This window comes from Squalius cephalus (assembly GCF_949319135.1).
Source record: "Squalius cephalus genome assembly, chromosome: 18".
Taxonomy (NCBI): domain Eukaryota; kingdom Metazoa; phylum Chordata; class Actinopteri; order Cypriniformes; family Leuciscidae; genus Squalius; species Squalius cephalus.
This window is the reverse complement of record NC_137139.1, coordinates 35,712,810-35,732,058: the sequence shown is the minus strand read 5'-3', so window position 1 is coordinate 35,732,058 and position 19,249 is coordinate 35,712,810. Positions and strand designations below refer to the sequence as shown.

General features: G+C 39.6%; 1 protein-coding gene across 2 annotated transcripts in view; it reads left to right on the top strand.

The window, feature by feature from the left end:
* Window positions 1-19,249, top strand: part of znhit6 (zinc finger HIT-type containing 6) — a 42,148-nt gene that overhangs the window by 4,098 nt on the left and 18,801 nt on the right. For both annotated transcript variants that reach the window (XM_079848311.1, XM_079848312.1), the window contains exons 5-7: window positions 105-208; window positions 17,731-17,796; window positions 18,737-18,817. In XM_079848311.1, coding sequence (XP_079704437.1) covers window positions 105-208; window positions 17,731-17,796; window positions 18,737-18,817 — 251 coding nt within the window. The remainder of the gene's footprint in view (window positions 1-104; window positions 209-17,730; window positions 17,797-18,736; window positions 18,818-19,249) is intronic.

The following is a 19,249-nucleotide window of genomic DNA, read 5'->3' as shown; positions in this document are numbered from 1 at the left end:
CGTCATGGTCGGAAACGCTGAGGCCGTTCTTAACGGCTTCAACTGCAAGATGCGACGTCGAAGTTCCACTTCAAAAGGAACTCACTTCTTTTTCCTCTTTCAAGGGCATGTGGATGATCAGGAGAGCAAGAGCAGCCAAAGTCACCCTGAAGCTCCTGCCCAAAATGTTCAGCAAACATCGGGAGAACAGAACCGTCTTCAGAAGAGCGTGAGTCTCTGGATTCATTTGTGCTGAAAAGCTTTATCGTTAAATGATTGTACATTTACATTTATGCATTTGGCAGACGCTTTTATCCAAAGCGACATTGCATTTCAAGGTACACATGATAGTATGGATTCATTGTATGGATGTAATTAATTGTAATTCCGCCTGTAGATTGCCATAAGAATCATAATAAGTAGTGATGCACGATATATCGGTAGGGCCCTATAAAATCCGTTTTATTTTTTCCCAAATTCCGTTTTATTTTTTCCCAAATTCCGTTTTTTCCGTTTTAATTTTTGCAAATTCCGTTTTTTCCGTTTTAATTTTTGGGAATTCAGTTTTTTTTTTTACCCTTTACTGTTATTTTAGTCATAAAAATAGTGTTTTTAATGTTAATGATTAAAATGTACACAAATAAAATAGGAATGACCCTACATTTATTGAGGTAACAAACAAAATTCTCATTTTAAGAGGTGTTAAATGTGGTTTGGTTTGTTTACATTAGTGAATGTAACATGAACCACGAGCAATACATTTGTTACTGTATTTATTAATCTTTGTTAATCTTAGTTAACCCTAACCCTGTATTTTTATTATGTTACTTCACACAGTGCATTAAGCTAACTAATGTTAACAAATACAACTTTTCATTTAAATAATGTAGGCTACTAAATGGTGAAATTAACATTAATAAAGATGAATAAATGCTGTAGAAGTGCACTTTATTAATAGTTAATGTTAACTGATCTAGTTAACTAGAGTTTAATAAATGGAACCTTATTGTAAAGTGTTACCGATTTTGTTATACACCGAACCGATTCAGTGTTGGACAGATCAGTTGTTTTAACCATTCATTAAAGTGAATCGGTTCAAAGGAGTCATTAGTTCGCGAATCGACATTAGCAGACTTGTACGCGTTGTGTGATTATCCCGGCAGTTAGGACATCGCACAAGATTTGTCAACACAGAAAACATTTCATCATTGGATAGGTTTTGTTTAGTTTATTGAAAGTGTTTTTTATGTCAGCTGAATGGGCGGAACGCTTTTCAGAGAAGAAGGCAAGGTAAAAAAGTTTTTTTTTTGCACAATTCACACCCAGCGGTAGCCTAATTCAGGAAAAAAATATCCGAATACTCCACGTGAAACTTCGTTCTTCCGATCTTTTACCATTGTGTCAATTCTCAATTGATTTAGATTAATAAGCGCGAGGGAGTGAGAGAGAGCAAGACAGTTTGAAGACGCGCGCGCGACCGGGCCTCTCTCTCTGCTCATTCTTTCAGTAATATGCGATTTTCCTCAGACATACGTTTTTCTCCCACACAAAAACTGAATTTTATTCCAAATATGTAAAATTGCGCAAAATTCCGCGGTGACACTAGATTCCGCGTTAATTTGACAATTCCACGATTCCGTCCGCGATTCCGTGATCGCGGAAATTATAGGGCCCTATATCGGCCACCATATCGGTATCGGCCGATTTATGTTAATTTTTTAATGTTATCAGCCCGATAAATAATGTATTACTTCCTTCAGCTGAGACTCTTCAGATACACACTGTTCAACATGATGGATTTGAATCGCTTGAAATATGATTGGAATCACTTCAAATAAGGAAAATACAGTTAAGTTAATATCGGCTACATAAAATCATAATGAGAATATTATAATTGTGTGTTTTAGACGTGGCTTTCAATTAGGGGTGTGCCGGTTTCACACGGGGGGGGGGGGGGGGGGGGTGCGACGTCTGTTATAGGACAACTTAGTTTGAATAAAATTAATATTTGTGTAGTGTTCAATGTTGTTATCAATAGAGATACGCGGATGGGGGTATTAGTTCATCCGCAACCGCATCACAAAACTCATCATCATCCGCACCAACGTTTTTTGACCAGATTTCAAAGCTGCACCCGCCCGCCATCCGCTGATTGTTTTGCGGTCTATGGACGATGCAATGCTCTGCTGATGCGAGCCGCAAGAAAGCCCTTGTCTGTTCTAGAAAGGATGCAGCAAAGATATTTAATGCTAATGTATGAGGCATAGGCCTACGCTGAGTTTCATTCATTTACGACGAGATGCGCTCTAGTTCACAATGCAATGCAAGTGAACGCGGCGCATCGGAGCCTCAATGTCACGGTTATTATATTGTCTCCTTTGCTTTTTATTTATTAAATACATGCAATTGGTTGATGAAACATTTATTAAAATTAAGATACAATTTGTACAAAACGAAATTCGTTTTAAAGAAATGCTTTCTACAAAGCAAAACTTAATGAAGTGGTAAAAATTATGTCTCCCGATTGCAAATGTTCATTACTAATGTTTATTATTGCAAATGTTTTTCATTTGTTTAATAAATCTCATAATGATGGCACATCACTATATCATAGCTTTTATTTCTATCTCAAATGATTGGCGGTCGCTTGGCAAAGAATCAAATACAGTTGGAAACGACGTATACCATTAATAACACAGACTGTTAACAATTGTTTTTAATTAGTATTTAAACATTCTCTATGATAAAAAATGTTTGTAAAAAATATTTTAATAACACGGTTTTGGCGGTTATAGAGTTGTAATGACGGTGTTCAACTATAACCGTCGGTCTCACGGTTATATACTAACCGTCACACCCCTACTTTAATCATGAACATTTTGTTTTTGTAATCAGGCTCTCAAAAATGATATAAAAATTCGAATTTAGATTTATCGGCCAATGTATCGGTTATCGGCTTTCAAATATAAAGAATTATCGGTTATCGGTATCGGCCAAAATTTTCATAACGGTGCGTCCCTATTAATAAGCATGCGCTATTTTCATCAGCGCTCAGCGACGTGTTTGCTAATGTGACGTGTATTTTAAATGTATGTTTGAACAAGCCTGTGTCAAGATGGGGCGTCATGCTTAGTGTTTAAAACAACCCAATGAATGAATTAAACATCTTACCTTTGGGAAGTTGGAGGTTATCCAAGTTAAGTTTAAGAAGTTATTTATGATGATTTTGAAAAAAAAAAAACATTCTTTTCAGGAATTAAAATTCTCAAGTTTTGTCTTTAGAAAAATCCAAAGAAAAAATATATATATTAGAAAATTCTTAAGATATGTTAGAAAATAAGAAGAGAATAGCAGTTTTATTGTTAAGAATGTTTTGTGAATCCGCTCCTGGTGCAATCATGTCACAAACATGCTTTCACACAGCTGTCTGTAGTTTTGCGTTGAACCACATGGTGGCGCTCTTGGTAAGTGCAGTGATGCTGAGGGGTTTTGTCTCATCTGACGGACGTGGCTCTTGATGAATGTATGTCTCTGGTGCTGCTCAATGGGATTCTGTTATTCAATGATGTGTTTTCAGCAGAAAGCTGGCAGAACAGTCTGTCAAGCCGGACCGTAAATCATTACTCTCTGTCCTGTTGTTTTTAATAAGCGTAATTAATGTCATTGAAGAGGAGAGATCATCTACTGAACACACCTCTCTTCATGACATCACCTCATCCCATATATGGCAGTGGAGTGGACACTGGTGATTGGCTGTGCTCAGCAAGGGCATTAGTGATTGGCCGAGTCTGTTGCAGAGAGTCTTGTGATTGGCTGAGTCTGTTGCAGAGAGTCTTGTGATTGGCCGAGTCTGTTGCAGAGAGTCTTGTGATTGGCTGAGTCTGTTGCAGAGAGTCTTGTGATTGGCCGAGTCTGTTGCAGAGAGTCTTGTGATTGGCTGAGTCTGTTGCAGAGGGTCTTGTGATTGGCTGAGTGAGATCCAGGGATACTGTGATTGGCCGAGTGTACAATTAGCATATACACTAATTTGGAATGTCAAAGGTTTCTAGTACTCTGTGTTGATAAAAATAAAAAAGCATTTACCAAGTATGCTAGTAATTGTAATGTAGCTCTTTTGGGACAAGAGGCAAGCTTTCGGACTTTTTTTGATCAGGCAATCTGATTGGCTGTCAGCTTCTTGGAGTAAAGTAACAGGATTTATTTAATTTTTTTAATTGGTCTGTCTGGCAATGAACTTGTCGAACCGGTTTAATAAAGCACGAACACAGTTTGGCATTTAAGCGGCATCAAGTGTTTTGTTTGCGGCTTTTTAACTAGTGTATTGTGTCCAGTGTTACGACAGATCATTTCTTCCGTATCTTGGCGTACATTTTATCAAAAAAAGAAAAAGCTTCTTATCCATTGGTTATGAATGAGAGCTTTTAGTCGATTGTAGGAAAGGGGTGTTTGTTGTTTCCCTGATTTTGTACCTGAAATATTGAATCAAAATCAGAATCAAATCACAAGCAAATCACCCCCCCCCCCATCCATAATTATCACTCCAAGCTAAACTCAAAAGCTGGCAGCCCTGTTATGTACAATAATATACAATCAAACTCAAATATATTCAGACACCTTCAGCATTTCTCACATTATCTCAGTTTATTCGCTATAGTTTAGAAAATGGTAATGAAATATGAGCAGAACTCAGTTGATATTTGACTGGTTTTGTCCGTCCTTCTGTTAGACTGTCTCACACATGAATTATGTTGAATATCTGTCAGCTGTTAAATTTAACTACACTATTAGATAATACCAGTTTAGCTCAACCAATCACCAAGCAATGCTTCATAGTGTTCAGTCTGTGTGTAAAAAGAGTATTAGCAATTAAAGAAAACACACTTCAGCAAAACATGATCAGCTCAAAGTGTCCGAATCATCCTAAATGTCACAGGTAGTCTCTGTATGAGGAATATTTGGGTATAATATGTCACAGTTTACTTTATTTTGCTCTCCTCACTTACATAAATGAACTATAGTGTCCTGATCACACTAGTGAAAAATAACACAAATGATATCTGGTGTCTGAATCATCTTTGGTTAGACTGTATGTGGCGTTCTGCCGGTATGAGCGACAGAAGCAGGACAAACGAGGGACAGGAATGGGTTTCAGAATGTACCAAGTACACAATATCAGAAGCAGATGTTCAGCAACTGCACACGGTTAGCGACACGCTGCGCTGTAGCCAGATGTGCCGAGGGAAGGCCGCGTAAAGCCAAACCATGAAGCCAAAAATGAACGTTCAAGTTCACAACACACCTATCAGATCCCAATGCAGTGCTTTAGGTCAAAGTTCACGCTTTAGGATGCTGCTTGTTGGTGTGTTGTTGCACATGTGTTCTGGATGAAGTTTTACAGCCGCTGAATGAGTCTAAATCACCGTAATGCTGATCGGTGTGCTTCCTCAGGAGGGCCGCTGTCAGCTCCTTAACAAGACACTTAGCAGAACTCGCTAATTCTTTCGGAAATGATAAACGGCGATACTTTTGGCATCTCATCGTGGAACATGGAGAACACGAGAAAGACGGCCATCTGTTGGGTTTATATCGAGGACACAAGGATTTTTCCTGTCCGTCGTAGCCGCTGTGTTTTGCTAATGTTGCGCTAATGTTGCCAAAAAATATTCGGACTCACTCTACCAGTCAGAAGTTTTGGATCGATAGGATTTTTAGTGTTTTTAAAAGAAGTTTCTTCTGCTCACCAAGGCTTTTTAAAATGTAATTTATTCCTGTGAGTCTTCAGTGTCACATGATCCTTCAGAATTTAATCACTCTAATATGATGATTTGATGCTCAAACATTCATTATATTCAATGTTGAAAACAGTTGTGTACAATTTTACTTCAGGATTCTTTGATGAATAGAAAGTTCGAAAGAACAGCATTTATTTGAAATAGAATCTTTTGTACTGTTTTTATGCACTATTGTAACCTAATTTTCCTTGCATGCACATCAAGGAAATTATATTTTATTTAAAAACAATTGTTTCAAACGTTAATGCACTTGAAAAAGTGAATGTCATTTCATTTCAATAAAAGATGCAATGCTTGATTTGGTTTATATTTGCTCATTGCGCTCGCTTGCGCCCTCTTGTGGACACAGGAGACTAAACAGTACTTTTTTCTCTTTATTATTAAGGATTGCCTTTAGAATTTGCAGATAATTTTGCTAATATTTAAGAGGGAAATTTGAATTGAGCTTTTCAGCCATTTTGACAGCCCTAGTTTCGCCAAACTCTCTAAAATGTTCGTACGCAAGGGTCAGAGTTTACTTACAGGTGCGCACATTTTCCCGTCAAGCTTGTTTTTTATAAATCACAACTTGTGCGTTGGAAGCAAGCGGCAATCTTACGGTCTCTCTCTTGAATCCAACACTGAAGTGACTTAAACTGCAGTTCATCGACTGGCCACTAGAGGCCGGCTCCAAAAGAGACTCAATCCCATAATCCCCCATGTTAAAATGCCCAACTTTACAGCAGAAATAAACATGTTTACAGCCTGGTACAAAAAGTGGTTTTGGTTTATATAGCTAATCTTGCCCTTCATGACGACTGTGAGGAGGGTGAATGTTTTTATAACTTATCCGTTTAAATTATATTAAGCCTTAAAGTTCTGCATAATTAAGGGCGTGGCCACTTGAGTGACAGGTGGATTTCCGATGATGTCACTACCAGCCGTTTGTCTGCTGTCTGTTAGCGTCACGTCACCTCAGCTAATCCGCCTCGCTGCATATTTCCGTTTATCCGGGAGTGACGCGCGGCCAAGATGGCGACGACCGGCTCCGCCCACTTTGGGCTTCAAAAACGCTCTTCAGAAACTCTACGGGTGACGTCACGCCCATATTTTTTTTACAGTCTATGCTTGAAACTGGCGGAAGTGGTGTTTTGTGCGACGCAGCGGTTATAAATGAGGCTCCTGGTCACTCTGTACTGCATTCGTGTGCGTTTGCTTTAGACGTTATGCAGACTTCACTGCGCAACATCTGCCTTAGGTGAAGGGCCAGCTTGTGTTTGGGAGTGTATGTGCCGTTACCTTCGAGATGTCATGTAGAATAACCAATTAATTATCGAGCGGGACGTGTTGTCCGTGAGCGCCAGGGCTCGTTTGGAGTGATGTTGACTTCTGCAGGTGTCATTAAGCTGCTGTTGGAACGAGTCCTTGCAGGTTTTTTGGGGCCTCTGAATGAATTCTGCGGTCTTTACAGGCTTTTAATATGTTTCTGAGCGCTGTGTGCAGAACTCACCAGCTCCATCCTAAAGTGATGCACAATCAACCATGGATTTCTGCATTTTCATCCTATGTGTATGTTGTTTAAAGGAGTAGTTCACTTCAGAATTAAAATTTCCTGATAATTAACTCTCCCCCACGTCATCCAAGATATTCATGCTTTTCTTTCTTCAGTCGAAAAGAAATTAAGGTTTTTTAGGGAAAACATTCCAGGATTTTCCTCCATATAGTGACTTCAATGGGGTCCAACGGGTCGAAGGTCCAAATGTGAGTTTCAGTGCAGCTTCAAAGTCTCAACACGATCCAGCCGAGCAATAAGAGTCTTATCTAGACAAACCATCGGCCATTTTTATAACAAAAATAAACATTTATATGCTTTTTAACCACAAATGCTCGTCTGGCACGTCCACGGCGACTTCACTCGTTACGTAATGACGTTGAACGGTCAGGCCGTAACCTGACGTAGACGGAAAATGTAGAGTAGGGTGAAAATTTTCATTTTCTCCAACTTCAAATCGTCCGAAAACGTTATTTTACCTTTTATTTTATTTTGTAAATGGTGTTTGACTTAGTCTTTGCACGTTCGCTTTGTAAACACTAGGTCGGTTCTTCCGCCAACGTCACGCTTGACCTTTCAACACGATTACGTAATGTGTGTCGCATCACAGCTAGTGGAAGACGAGCATTAGTGGTTAAAATGTTTATTTTTGTTATAAAATGTCCGCTGGTTTGTCTAGATAAGACTCTTATTCCTCGGCTGGTTCGTGTTGAGACTTTGAAGCTGCACTGAAACTCACATCTGGACCTTCGACCCGTTGGACCCCATTGAAGACACTATATGGAGAAACATCCTGGAGTGTTTCCCTCAAAAACCTTAATTTCTTTTCGACTGAAGAGAGAAAGACATGAACATCTTGGGTGACGTGGGGGTAAGTAAATTATCAGGAATACGCAAAGTTAACAGGAAAAGTTAATTAACAGTTCTGTATATAAAGCAGGTTTTAGTTCTAATGAAGCTTGACTGTTTCTTTTCTCTTTAGACCACAGGGGTTTTAACTCATTCCTCAGACATTGATTGCTTCTGGCTGCTTACTGCAAATAAACGCCATTAGTAATTTGAAAAGCTTATTTAGTCTAAGACTTCTGGCACTTTCCGACGTTCCTGATTCTGTTGATAATGATTTCCTGAGAGTGACATAATAAAAGCATTGTTAAACCAACCACAACTCTTACCCAACAGGCTTTGCTGTTCCAGCGTCTTTTTGAAATTTCTCACTCATGAGATCATCTGATTGAACCTGATCTCTGCTGTTTGTTGGTTTTCAGAGTTTATTCATGGTTTGCATCGATAAACCTTTTGTGTTTTGCATTGAGCACACCCGATGCAGTGATTTCAGTGATGGCCATGTGGGCATGTGTTTCAGTACCAGTTCAAAGTGACTAAAACTGTGTGTTTAAGACTTAAAGAGGGCAAATTATGCACAGTGTTACAAGATTTAAAAGGAGTCTTAGGTGTCCCTAGAAGTGCAATGGGGATGGACGATATTATCATATATCGAAGATGATTATAACAGTCAGTTACCAGACGATTATCAACAATGTCTGGGAAAAATGTCAAATATGAATTCAATAATTTTTTTTTTAAATCTAGTTACACTCTATACCCAAACACTGGGTTGTTACGTCTGACCCAGGATCTGGGTAACACAAAAACTACCCAAACACTGGGTTGTTAGTCTGACCCAGGATCTGGGTAACACAAAAACTACCCAAACACTGGATTGTTACGTCTGACCCAGGATCTGGGCAACACAAAAACTACCCAAACACTGGGTTGTTACGTCTGACCCAGGATCTGGGTAACACAAAAACTACCCAAACACTGGGTTGTTAGTCTGACCCAGGATCTGGGTAACACAAAAACTACCCAAACACTGGATTGTTACGTCTGACCCAGGAGCTGGGTAACACAAAAACTACCCAAACACTGGGTTGTTAAGTCTGACCCAGGATCTGGGTAACACAAAAACTACCCAAACACTGGGTTGTTACGTCTGACCCAGGATCTGGGTAACACAAAAACTACCCAAACACTGGGTTGTTAGTCTGACCCAGGATCTGGGTAACACAAAAACTACCCAAACACTGGATTGTTACGTCTGACCCAGGAGCTGGGTAACACAAAAACTACCCAAACACTGGGTTGTTAAGTCTGACCCAGGATCTGGGTAACACAAAAACTACCCAAACACTGGGTTGTTACGTCTGACCCAGGATCTGGGTAACACAAAAACTACCCAAACACTGGGTTGTTACGTCTGACCCAGGATCTGGGTAACACAAAAACTACCCAAACACTGGGTTGTTACGCCTGACCCAGGATCTGGGTAACACAAAAACTACCCAAACACTGGGTTGTTACGTCTGACCCAGGATCTGGGTAACACAAAAACTACCCAAACACTGGGTTGTTATGTCTGATCCAGGATCTGGGTAACACAAAAACTACCCAAACACTGGATTGTTACGTCTGACCCAGGATCTGGGCAACACAAAAACTACCCAAACACTGGGTTGTTACGTCTGACCCAGGATCTGGGTAACACAAAAACTACACAAACACTGGGTTGTTACGTCTGACCCAGGATCTGGGTAACACAAAAACTACCCAAACACTGGATTGTTACGTCTGACCCAGGATCTGGGCAACACAAAAACTACCCAAACACTGGGTTGTTACGTCTGACCCAGGATCTGGGTAACACAAAAACTACACAAACACTGGGTTGTTACGTCTGACCCAGGATCTGGGTAACACAAAAACTACCCAAACACTGGGTTGTTACGTCTGATCCAGGATCTGGGTAACACAAAAACTACCCAAACACTGGGTTGTTACGTCTGACCCAGGATCTGGGTAACACAAAAACTACCCAAACACTGGGTTGTTACGTCTGATCCAGGATCTGGGTAACACAAACACGTGGTTGTAACGTCTGACCCAGGATCTGGGTAACACAAAAACTACCCAAATACTGGGTTGTTATGTCTGATCCAGGATCTGGGTAACACAAAAACTACCCAAACACTGGGTTGTTAAGTCTGACCCAGGATCTGGGTAACATAAAAACTACCCAAACACTGGGTTGTTACGTCTGACCCAGGATCTGGGTAACACAAAAACTACCCAAACACTGGGTTGTTACGTCTGACCCAGGATCTGGGTAACACAAAAACTACCCAAACACTGGGTTGTTATGTCTGATCCAGGATCTGGGTAACACAAAAACTACCCAAACACTGGGTTGTTATGTCTGATCCAGGATCTGGGTAACACAAAAACTACCCAAACACTGGGTTGTTACGTCTGACCCAGGATCTGGGTTACACAAAAACTACCCAAACCCTGGGTTGTTACATCTGACCCAGGATCTTGGTAACACAAAAACTACCCAAACACTGGGTTGTTACGTCTGACCCAGGATCTGGGTAACACAAAAACTACCCAAACACTGGGTTGTTACATCTGACCCAGGATCTGGTGACACAAACACTACCCAAACACTTAAAAAATAACAAATAAATAAATAAATTACCCAAAAGGCTCAAACCAGGATTTGGGAAAAAAAATAAAAAAAAAATAAATAAAAAAATAAAAATAAATATATATATATATATATATATATATATATATATATATATATATATATAAAAAAAAAAAAATATATATATATATATATATAAAAAAAAAAATATATATATATATATATTTTTTTTTTTAGAGTATATAAGGGTTGGAAATAGAAAATCGATTCCAAATCTGGAATCAGATACTTGACATCAGGAATATATAGAAAATGTATAGAAAATGTGAACGACTCATTTTGAGACGCTGTTTATGATTTATGGTGAATATTAAATAAAGAGTGGGTGGATTTTTACCATTATAGGGTGGTTGTCACACTGCCGACACACATGTACAGTTAAACCAAAATGTGTTCAGACACCCTCAACATTTCTCACATTATCTCAGTTTATTGAGCAGAACTCAGTTGATATTTGACTGGTTTTGTCCGTCCTTCTGTTAGACTGTCTCACACATGAATGATGTTGAATATCTGTCAGCTGTTAAATTTAACTACACAATTAGATACCAGTACCAGTTTAAACCAATACCAGTTTAGCTCAACCAATCACCAAGCAATGCTTCATTTTGTTCAGTCTGTGTGTAAAAAGAGCATTAGCAATTAAAGAAAACACACTTCAGCAGAACATGATCAGGTCAAAGTTATTAATCATTTTTTGCTGGTAGTCACTGTATGAAGAATTTTTGGGTATAATATGTCACAGCTTACTTTATTATCCTATGCTCTGTATGCATTACTGTATGTTCAAAGACCATGTAAAGGTGAATTTTGCATATTAGGTCCCCTTTAAAGGTGCCACGAAGCCAACAAAGGTCAGTTTGAGCTCTCGAATCTTTACAGTACTCCCTGTGAGAAAAGATCTGGACTTGAGCGCCCAGTTGGGAGCTGTAGCTGAGGGCTAACCAGGTGTGTGAAAGATAACACACCTTTTAATGGTTTTTCCTTGCCCAGGGCCTACAACAGGTGTATGATCGACTTGACCTCACCGTTGAAGAATCCTTCTGTATCCCAATATTATTATGAAAACAAAACCCGTGTCTATGGTGATTTAGAAATCTTACACGTCTTTTCGTTTTACACTTGGGTGTCTCCATTTTTCCTGTCCGCTGGCATCTCTCCGAACAGAAATATCCAAAACATTTACTTGATATCCATAAAAATCTCGTTTTCTGATAAATGGATCCAAATTAAGGGATCAAAATAATAATTTTTATTATTTTTTTATTATTTGAATCACGAACTAAATCCATTTAAACCATTTCTCAGAAAACAAGACCTCCTTTCTTATGATGTTTTGGATCCTAGTTAGGGATGCGTGAGATATCAGCAACCATATCGGTATCGGACGATATATGATCTTTTTTAACTTTAGCGCTAGACTCTCAAAAACTATATAAAAATTTGGATTTAGATTTATCGGCCAATACATCGGTTGTTATCAGATTTCAAATATAGAGAATTATCGGTTATCGGTATCGACCAAAATTGGTGCATCACTAATCCTAGTATCTTTATTCAAGAATGCTTCGATACACTGTAAATAAAAGTTGCTGCCTTAAATTTTTTAAGTACAATAAACTTGGATTTTTAAGTCATTGCAACTTAAATTACATTAAACTGTCAATTGTTTGATGTGAAAAGCATTGGATAGACATTACAAAAAAAAATTATGCAGCTCAGAGATTGCATGAATATGAGTGAAAAATTATATTTATATATAATATAAAATGTATTTATATATTGTATTTTAATTGTATTATTTAATAAAATGTCTTAATATTTGTTTATAAATAAATAATAAAATTATTAGAATATGTAATACATCATTTATTAAATAATATATATATATATTATATTATATTATATTATATTATATTATATTATATTATATTTAATATATTTAATTTATTTAATATATATTTATTATTATTATTGTTATTATTATTATTGTGTTTTTTTTATTGCTTAACTTATTTTGATGAGTTAAAGCAATGTAAAAACATATGTTGTCATAACTTATTGATCATATAATTTTTTTTACAGTGTATTTCTCCTGGAAAAGAAGCCAAAAAATGTTGAGGAAGATGTTGAGTTTTTTCCATTAGGGGAAAAGTTTCCATTGGATGTTGTAGGCGTAACAATGCCTTCGCTCCTGGTATTCCAGGACTTCTCCACCACGCCTTCCACCCTGATCTCCAGCGGGACGCCAAGCCTGTGCAAACTCATAAATACCTTTGCCCGGAGGGTGGCAGAACGCCATATCGGTGTATGCCGATATATGTTCATTTTTAATGTTATCGTTATCGGCCCGATAATAAAATTTGTCCGATATATTAAAGCCAATTAATAATGTATTATTTCCTTCAGCTGAGACTCTTCAGATGCGACTGTTCATAATGATGGCTTTAATTGCTTGAAATATGATTGTAACCACTTCAAAAAAGGAAAATACGGTTCATCAGCATAATATCAGCTACATAAAATCATAATGAGAACATAATAATTGTGTGTTTGGGACATGGATTTTAATGGTGAGACTCTTATTTTTGTGATCAGGGTCTCAGACATTTAAAAAAAATTGGATTTAGATTTATTGGCCAATATATCGGTTATTTCAAATATAAAGAATTATCGGTTATCGGCCAAAATGTTTGTATCGGTGCATACCTAATCCTAGTATCTTTATTCAAGATATTTCTACTGGAAAAGAAGCCAAAAATGTTGACAAGGAAAATCCCTTTTGCAGTGCATCATATCTCTTTTTCCATTAGGGGAAAAAAAAACTAAAAAAGTTTCCATTGGATGTTGTAGGCGTAACAATGCCTTCGCACCTGGTATTCCAGGACTTTTCCACCACGCCTTCCACCCTGATCTCCAGCGGGACGCCAAGCCTGTGCAAACTCATAAATACCTTTGCCTGGAGGGCGGCAGAACGTCTTTACACCTGTGAAAGTAAACCCTGCTCTCCTCCAAACCCCAGTCCTTCGCCCTGACCTGCTGCCCACCCCAGGCTGGAAAACCACCACCATTCCTGTCCACACTCCTCTGCCAGAACCTTGATATCCGATCTCGCGTCTCAAGTGTGTGTTTTGGAGGGGCTGGTTGTGTAACAGTGCCATCTGGATCTGGTGTGTGTGCGCTCAAGTCTTGGCGGAGACTCTTTTGGGATTGGCACGCAGCGGATGAGTCAGCGGATGATGGGCATATCAAAGATTCCTCTTGTTCTAGTCATGTGATTTGTGATGTTTATAGCAAATAAGTCAGTGCTGAGTGTTTCGTTCACTTTTGGCCCATTTTGACTCATGCAGAGTTAAACTGGTGAAAGTTTGTCCCATTAAAGGGTTTGTTTAGCCATTACTTGTCGTCCATTTTGTCGTTCCAAACACTTAAGAATTTTGTTCATCATCGAAACACACAGATTGAGATAGTTGTAATGCAAACTGAGAGGTTTCTGTCCATCGAAAGTCTATTCACTCAAAACTTAGTGAGGTTCATAAAGGCAGCATAAAATAAATCCATATTAATTGAGCGTTTTAAACCAAGTCTTTTTTTCCACTTAGGCTTGTACACTTAAAAATATTGATCAAATGATCCTGATTTTAGATTTCCAAAGTTTTCTCAATTTACATTTTTGGAATTAAAAAAATCCTACATTAAAGCATCCATCTAGACATCCATCCACCCATCCATCCACCGAACCACTCATCCATCCATCCATCCACCCACTCATCCACCCATCCATCCATCCATCCACCCATCCATCATCCACTCATCCACCCATCCATCCACCCACCCACTCATCCATCCATCCACCCATCCATCCATCTACCCACCCATCCATCCACCCATCCATCCACCCATCCATCATCCACTCATCCACCCATCCATCCACCCACCCACTCATCCATCCATCCACCCATCCATCCACCCACCCATCCATCCATCCATCCATCCATCTACCCACCCACCCATCCATCCATCCATCCACCCATCCATCATCCACTCATCCACCCATCCATCCACCCACTCATCCATCCATCCACCCATCCATCCACCCACCCATCCATCCACCCATCCATCCATCTACCCACCCACCCATCCATCCATCCATCCACCCATCCATCATCCACTCATCCACCCATCCATCCACCCACCCACTCATCCATCCATCCACCCATCCATCCACCCACCCACCCACCCATCCATCCATCCATCCACCCATCCATCATCCACTCATCCACCCATCCATCCACCCACCCACTCATCCATCCATCCACCCATCCATCCACCCACCCATCCATCCATCCATCCATCCATCCATCCACCCACTCATCCATCCATCTACCCACCCACCCATCCATCCATCCATCCGCCCACCCACCCACTCATCCATCCATCCATCTACCCACCCATCCATCCGCCCACCCACCCACCCACTCATCCATCCATCCACTCATCCATCCATCCATCACCCACTCATCCACCCATCCATCCACCCACCCATCCCTCCACCCACTCATCCATCCATCCACCCACCCATCCACTCATCCATCCATCCACCCACCCACTCACTCATAGTTAAACTGGTGAAAGTTTGTCCCATTAAAGGGTTTGTTTAGCCATAACTTGTCGTCCATTTTGGCGTTCCAAACACTTAAGACCTTTGTTCATCATCGAAACACACAGATTGAGATAGTTGTAATGCAAACTGAGAGGTTTCTGTCCATCGAAAGTCTATTCACTCAAAACTTAGTGAGGTTCATAAAGGCAGCATAAAATAAATCCATATAAATTGAGCGTTTTAAACCAAGTCTTTTTTCCACTTAGGCTTGTACACTTAAAAATATTGATCAAATGATCCTGATTTTAGATTTCCAAAGTTTTCTCAATTTACATTTTTGGAATTAAAAAAATCCTACATTAAAGCATCCATCTAGACATCCATCCACCCATCCATCCACCCATTCATCCATCCACCCAACCACCCATCCATCCATCCATCCACTCATCCATCCATCCACTCATCCATCCATCCACCCACTCATCCACCCATCCATCCACCCACCCATGCATCCATCCATCCACCCATCCATCCATCCATCCACCCACTCATCCACCCATCCATCCACCCACCCACTCATCCATCCATCCATCTACCCACCCATCCATCCACTCATCCATCTATCCATCCACTCATCCATCCATCCACCCACTCATCCACCCACCCATCCATCCATCCACCCACCCATCCATCCACCCATCCACCCACCCATCCATCCACCCACCCACTCATCCATCCATCCACCCATCCATCCATCTACCCACCCATCCATCCATCCATCCGCCCACCCATCCACTCATCCATCCATCCATCCATCTACCCACCCATCCATCCGCCCACCCACCCACTCATCCATCCATCCACCCATCCATCCATCCACCCATTCATCCACCCACCCACTCATCCATCCATCCACTCATCCATCCATCCATCCATCACCCACTCATCCACCCATCCATCCACCCACCCATCCCTCCACCCACTCATCCATCCACCCACCCATCCCTCCACCCACTCATCCATCCACCCACCCATCCATCCATCCACCCACCCACCCACCCATTTTATAGTCTGCCAAGTCGCACCAAAATTTGATTGATCGATTGAGGTTAAGTCGTTTGGCAACCTTAACTTGAGGCTAATAAATCTCAGTGTGACATCTTCAGCAGTTTGTTCTTGGCAGCCATGTGCCCTACAGCAGCTCCAGTGAGTGTGGGATCTGCCCGGCCCATAACAGGACTCTCAGGGGCTGGATTTGGTTTCTGTTCGTCCTCATATTGCCAGGATCGTGCTGACAGAGCCAAGTTTTCTGGTTTGTGCATGTCGCATTAAGAGTTCTTGAGTGTAAAACTCTTAGCAGCAGCTGTGGAAGTGGTCAGCGGGATTTCATGTTCTTTGAATCTTGTAAAGAAATCTTTCGTTTTATTGTCTGTACTCCAGTTCTGCCACTCAACATGGGGTTTCTGCCAGCTGGATTATCGTCATCATAACCATGATGCCCAGCATTGATTCGTTCCCTCCAAACGCACACCTTCTCGAACGCATTGGCAACATTGGCCTGTCAGACACTGGCGACACTCCAGCATGTTGTTCCAGTAAATACTAACCATGATGCCAGGCAGGGCTTGATCAACACATCTGAATCATGTGAACCGGTTTATTGTTGACCATAGTGATGCTGTCTGGACTGTCCAGCTTCGTCAAAGAGTTTGATTACTGGAAAAACTTTGCTGTTTGCCGTCACACTGACTTTTTTGGAACGTAACATAACAATTCTTTCTGTTAGAACATTGAGACCATGATTTCAGTTCTTCACATCGATCTGATTTTCAAATTCTTCATACAGTGTCTACCAGTGACATTTGGGACCAAAAATGATTTGGACACTTTGAGCTGATCATGTGTTGCTGAAGTGTGTTTTCTTTAATTGCTAATGCTCTTTTTACACACAGACTGAACACAATGAAGCATTGCTTGGTGATTGGTTGAGCTAAACTGGAATTATCTAATTGTGTAGTTAAATTTAACAGCTGACAGATATTCAACATAATTCATGTGTGAGACAGTCTAACAGAAGGACGGACAAAACCAGTCAAATATCAACTGAGTTCTGCTCATATTTTATTACCGTTTTCTAAACTATAGCGAATAAACTGAGAAATGCTGAAGGTGTCTGACTACAGTTGGGTTTGATTTGTATATTGCAGTATGTGGTCTAGATGGTGTTTTGGGAACCATAACTCCGTTGTGAAATATCTTTCTGGTTTTAATCCTTTAGGGAAGGACGATTCCACTGGCATCTGAAGATCCATTTTCCTCAGAGCAATGTGGTTTATTCAGAGAGGTATGAAACGCCCTTCTCTTCTGTTTTGGTATTTTGTAAAGTATTTCGGCGGTGCTTCGGTTGATGAGAGAATCCAGCCATACAAATGTAATGTACAATATAATGTCTCCGAATTTGGAAAGAGTAGGGCTGTACATATAATCAAACTGTGATATGGATTGTTCATTTTTTATTTGATTACATTTTAAATGATTCATTAAATTGTTAATGTTTTATACCTTCATTTAATTACCCAGTTTTTTTTTAATATAAATTTGAATTATATCATAAATCCAGAAACATTTAAACAGACAACAACAAAAAACAACATTTCACAGGGCCTATTACTGCAATAATGAAACTATTAAATTGTTCTATGAATTCAATTGATTGGACGTGCTTTTTGATTATTAACATAATTAAACCATTAGAACGAAATCCAGAAAAATTAAAACAGAAAACACAGAATTTGGGAAAAATAAAACAGAATTTGATTTTCAAAAAAAAATGTATGCGTTTTGTTATTGTATTGGTTTTGTAATTGAGTTATTAAATTGTATTGGTTTCGTAATTGATTAGACATGCATTTTGATTACTAAAATGTAATTTAACCATTAATGGAATCCAGAGACGTTAAAACAGGGAAAAAGGACAAGCCAATAGTTATGAATAGCATTATTAAAGGGATCGTTCAGCCAAAAATAAAACCTTCTGTAAGTATTCACTTTCTTGACCATCAGAATGACAATTTAACATTCCAAATCCATGAAACGAGAGTTTCAATTCATGTCATGATTCAGAAAACAGTGTTTTGGTCACTATGAACTGTTATATGGACGAGAGCTGCATGATGTTGCGTCAAAATCATGAGGATCAGGGTGTGTAAATATTGACAATTTCATTTTAAGGCAAGCTATTTCTTTTTTTTGTTTTTCATGAATTGATTTTTCCCTTTCCTAAGGTTTCCTGATGACAAACGGCTTGATCAGATTCTCAACGACTACATTCATCCTTCAGAATCAGATCCGGTCAAACGACAAAAGTATGTCAAACACCCCATCAGTGCCACATTTATCTGACTTTAAATGCACAGGTTCATAGAACTGCAGGATTAATGGTGTTTTAATCAACACGATTTGTGCTCGTCTGGGTTAATTAAGAATAATCATTTGCTTATTATCATGTTTGAATTGGATCATCGAAGGTCAACAGCAAAAACATAAAGTATATTTGTATTATTTAACATATTGGGCCCTATTTTAACGATCTGAAACGCAAGTATCAAACGCGAAACACAAGTAACTTTGTGGGCGGGTCTCGGGCAAATCTAAAATGTGTTGGTCTGAAGTCGCTTCATTATTCATAGGTGTGGTTTGGGCGTAACGTGAAATAAACCAATCAGAGCGTCATGTCACATTCCCTTTAAGAGCAGGCGCGCTTGTTCCATGGCGGATTGCTATTATAACGGCGGATT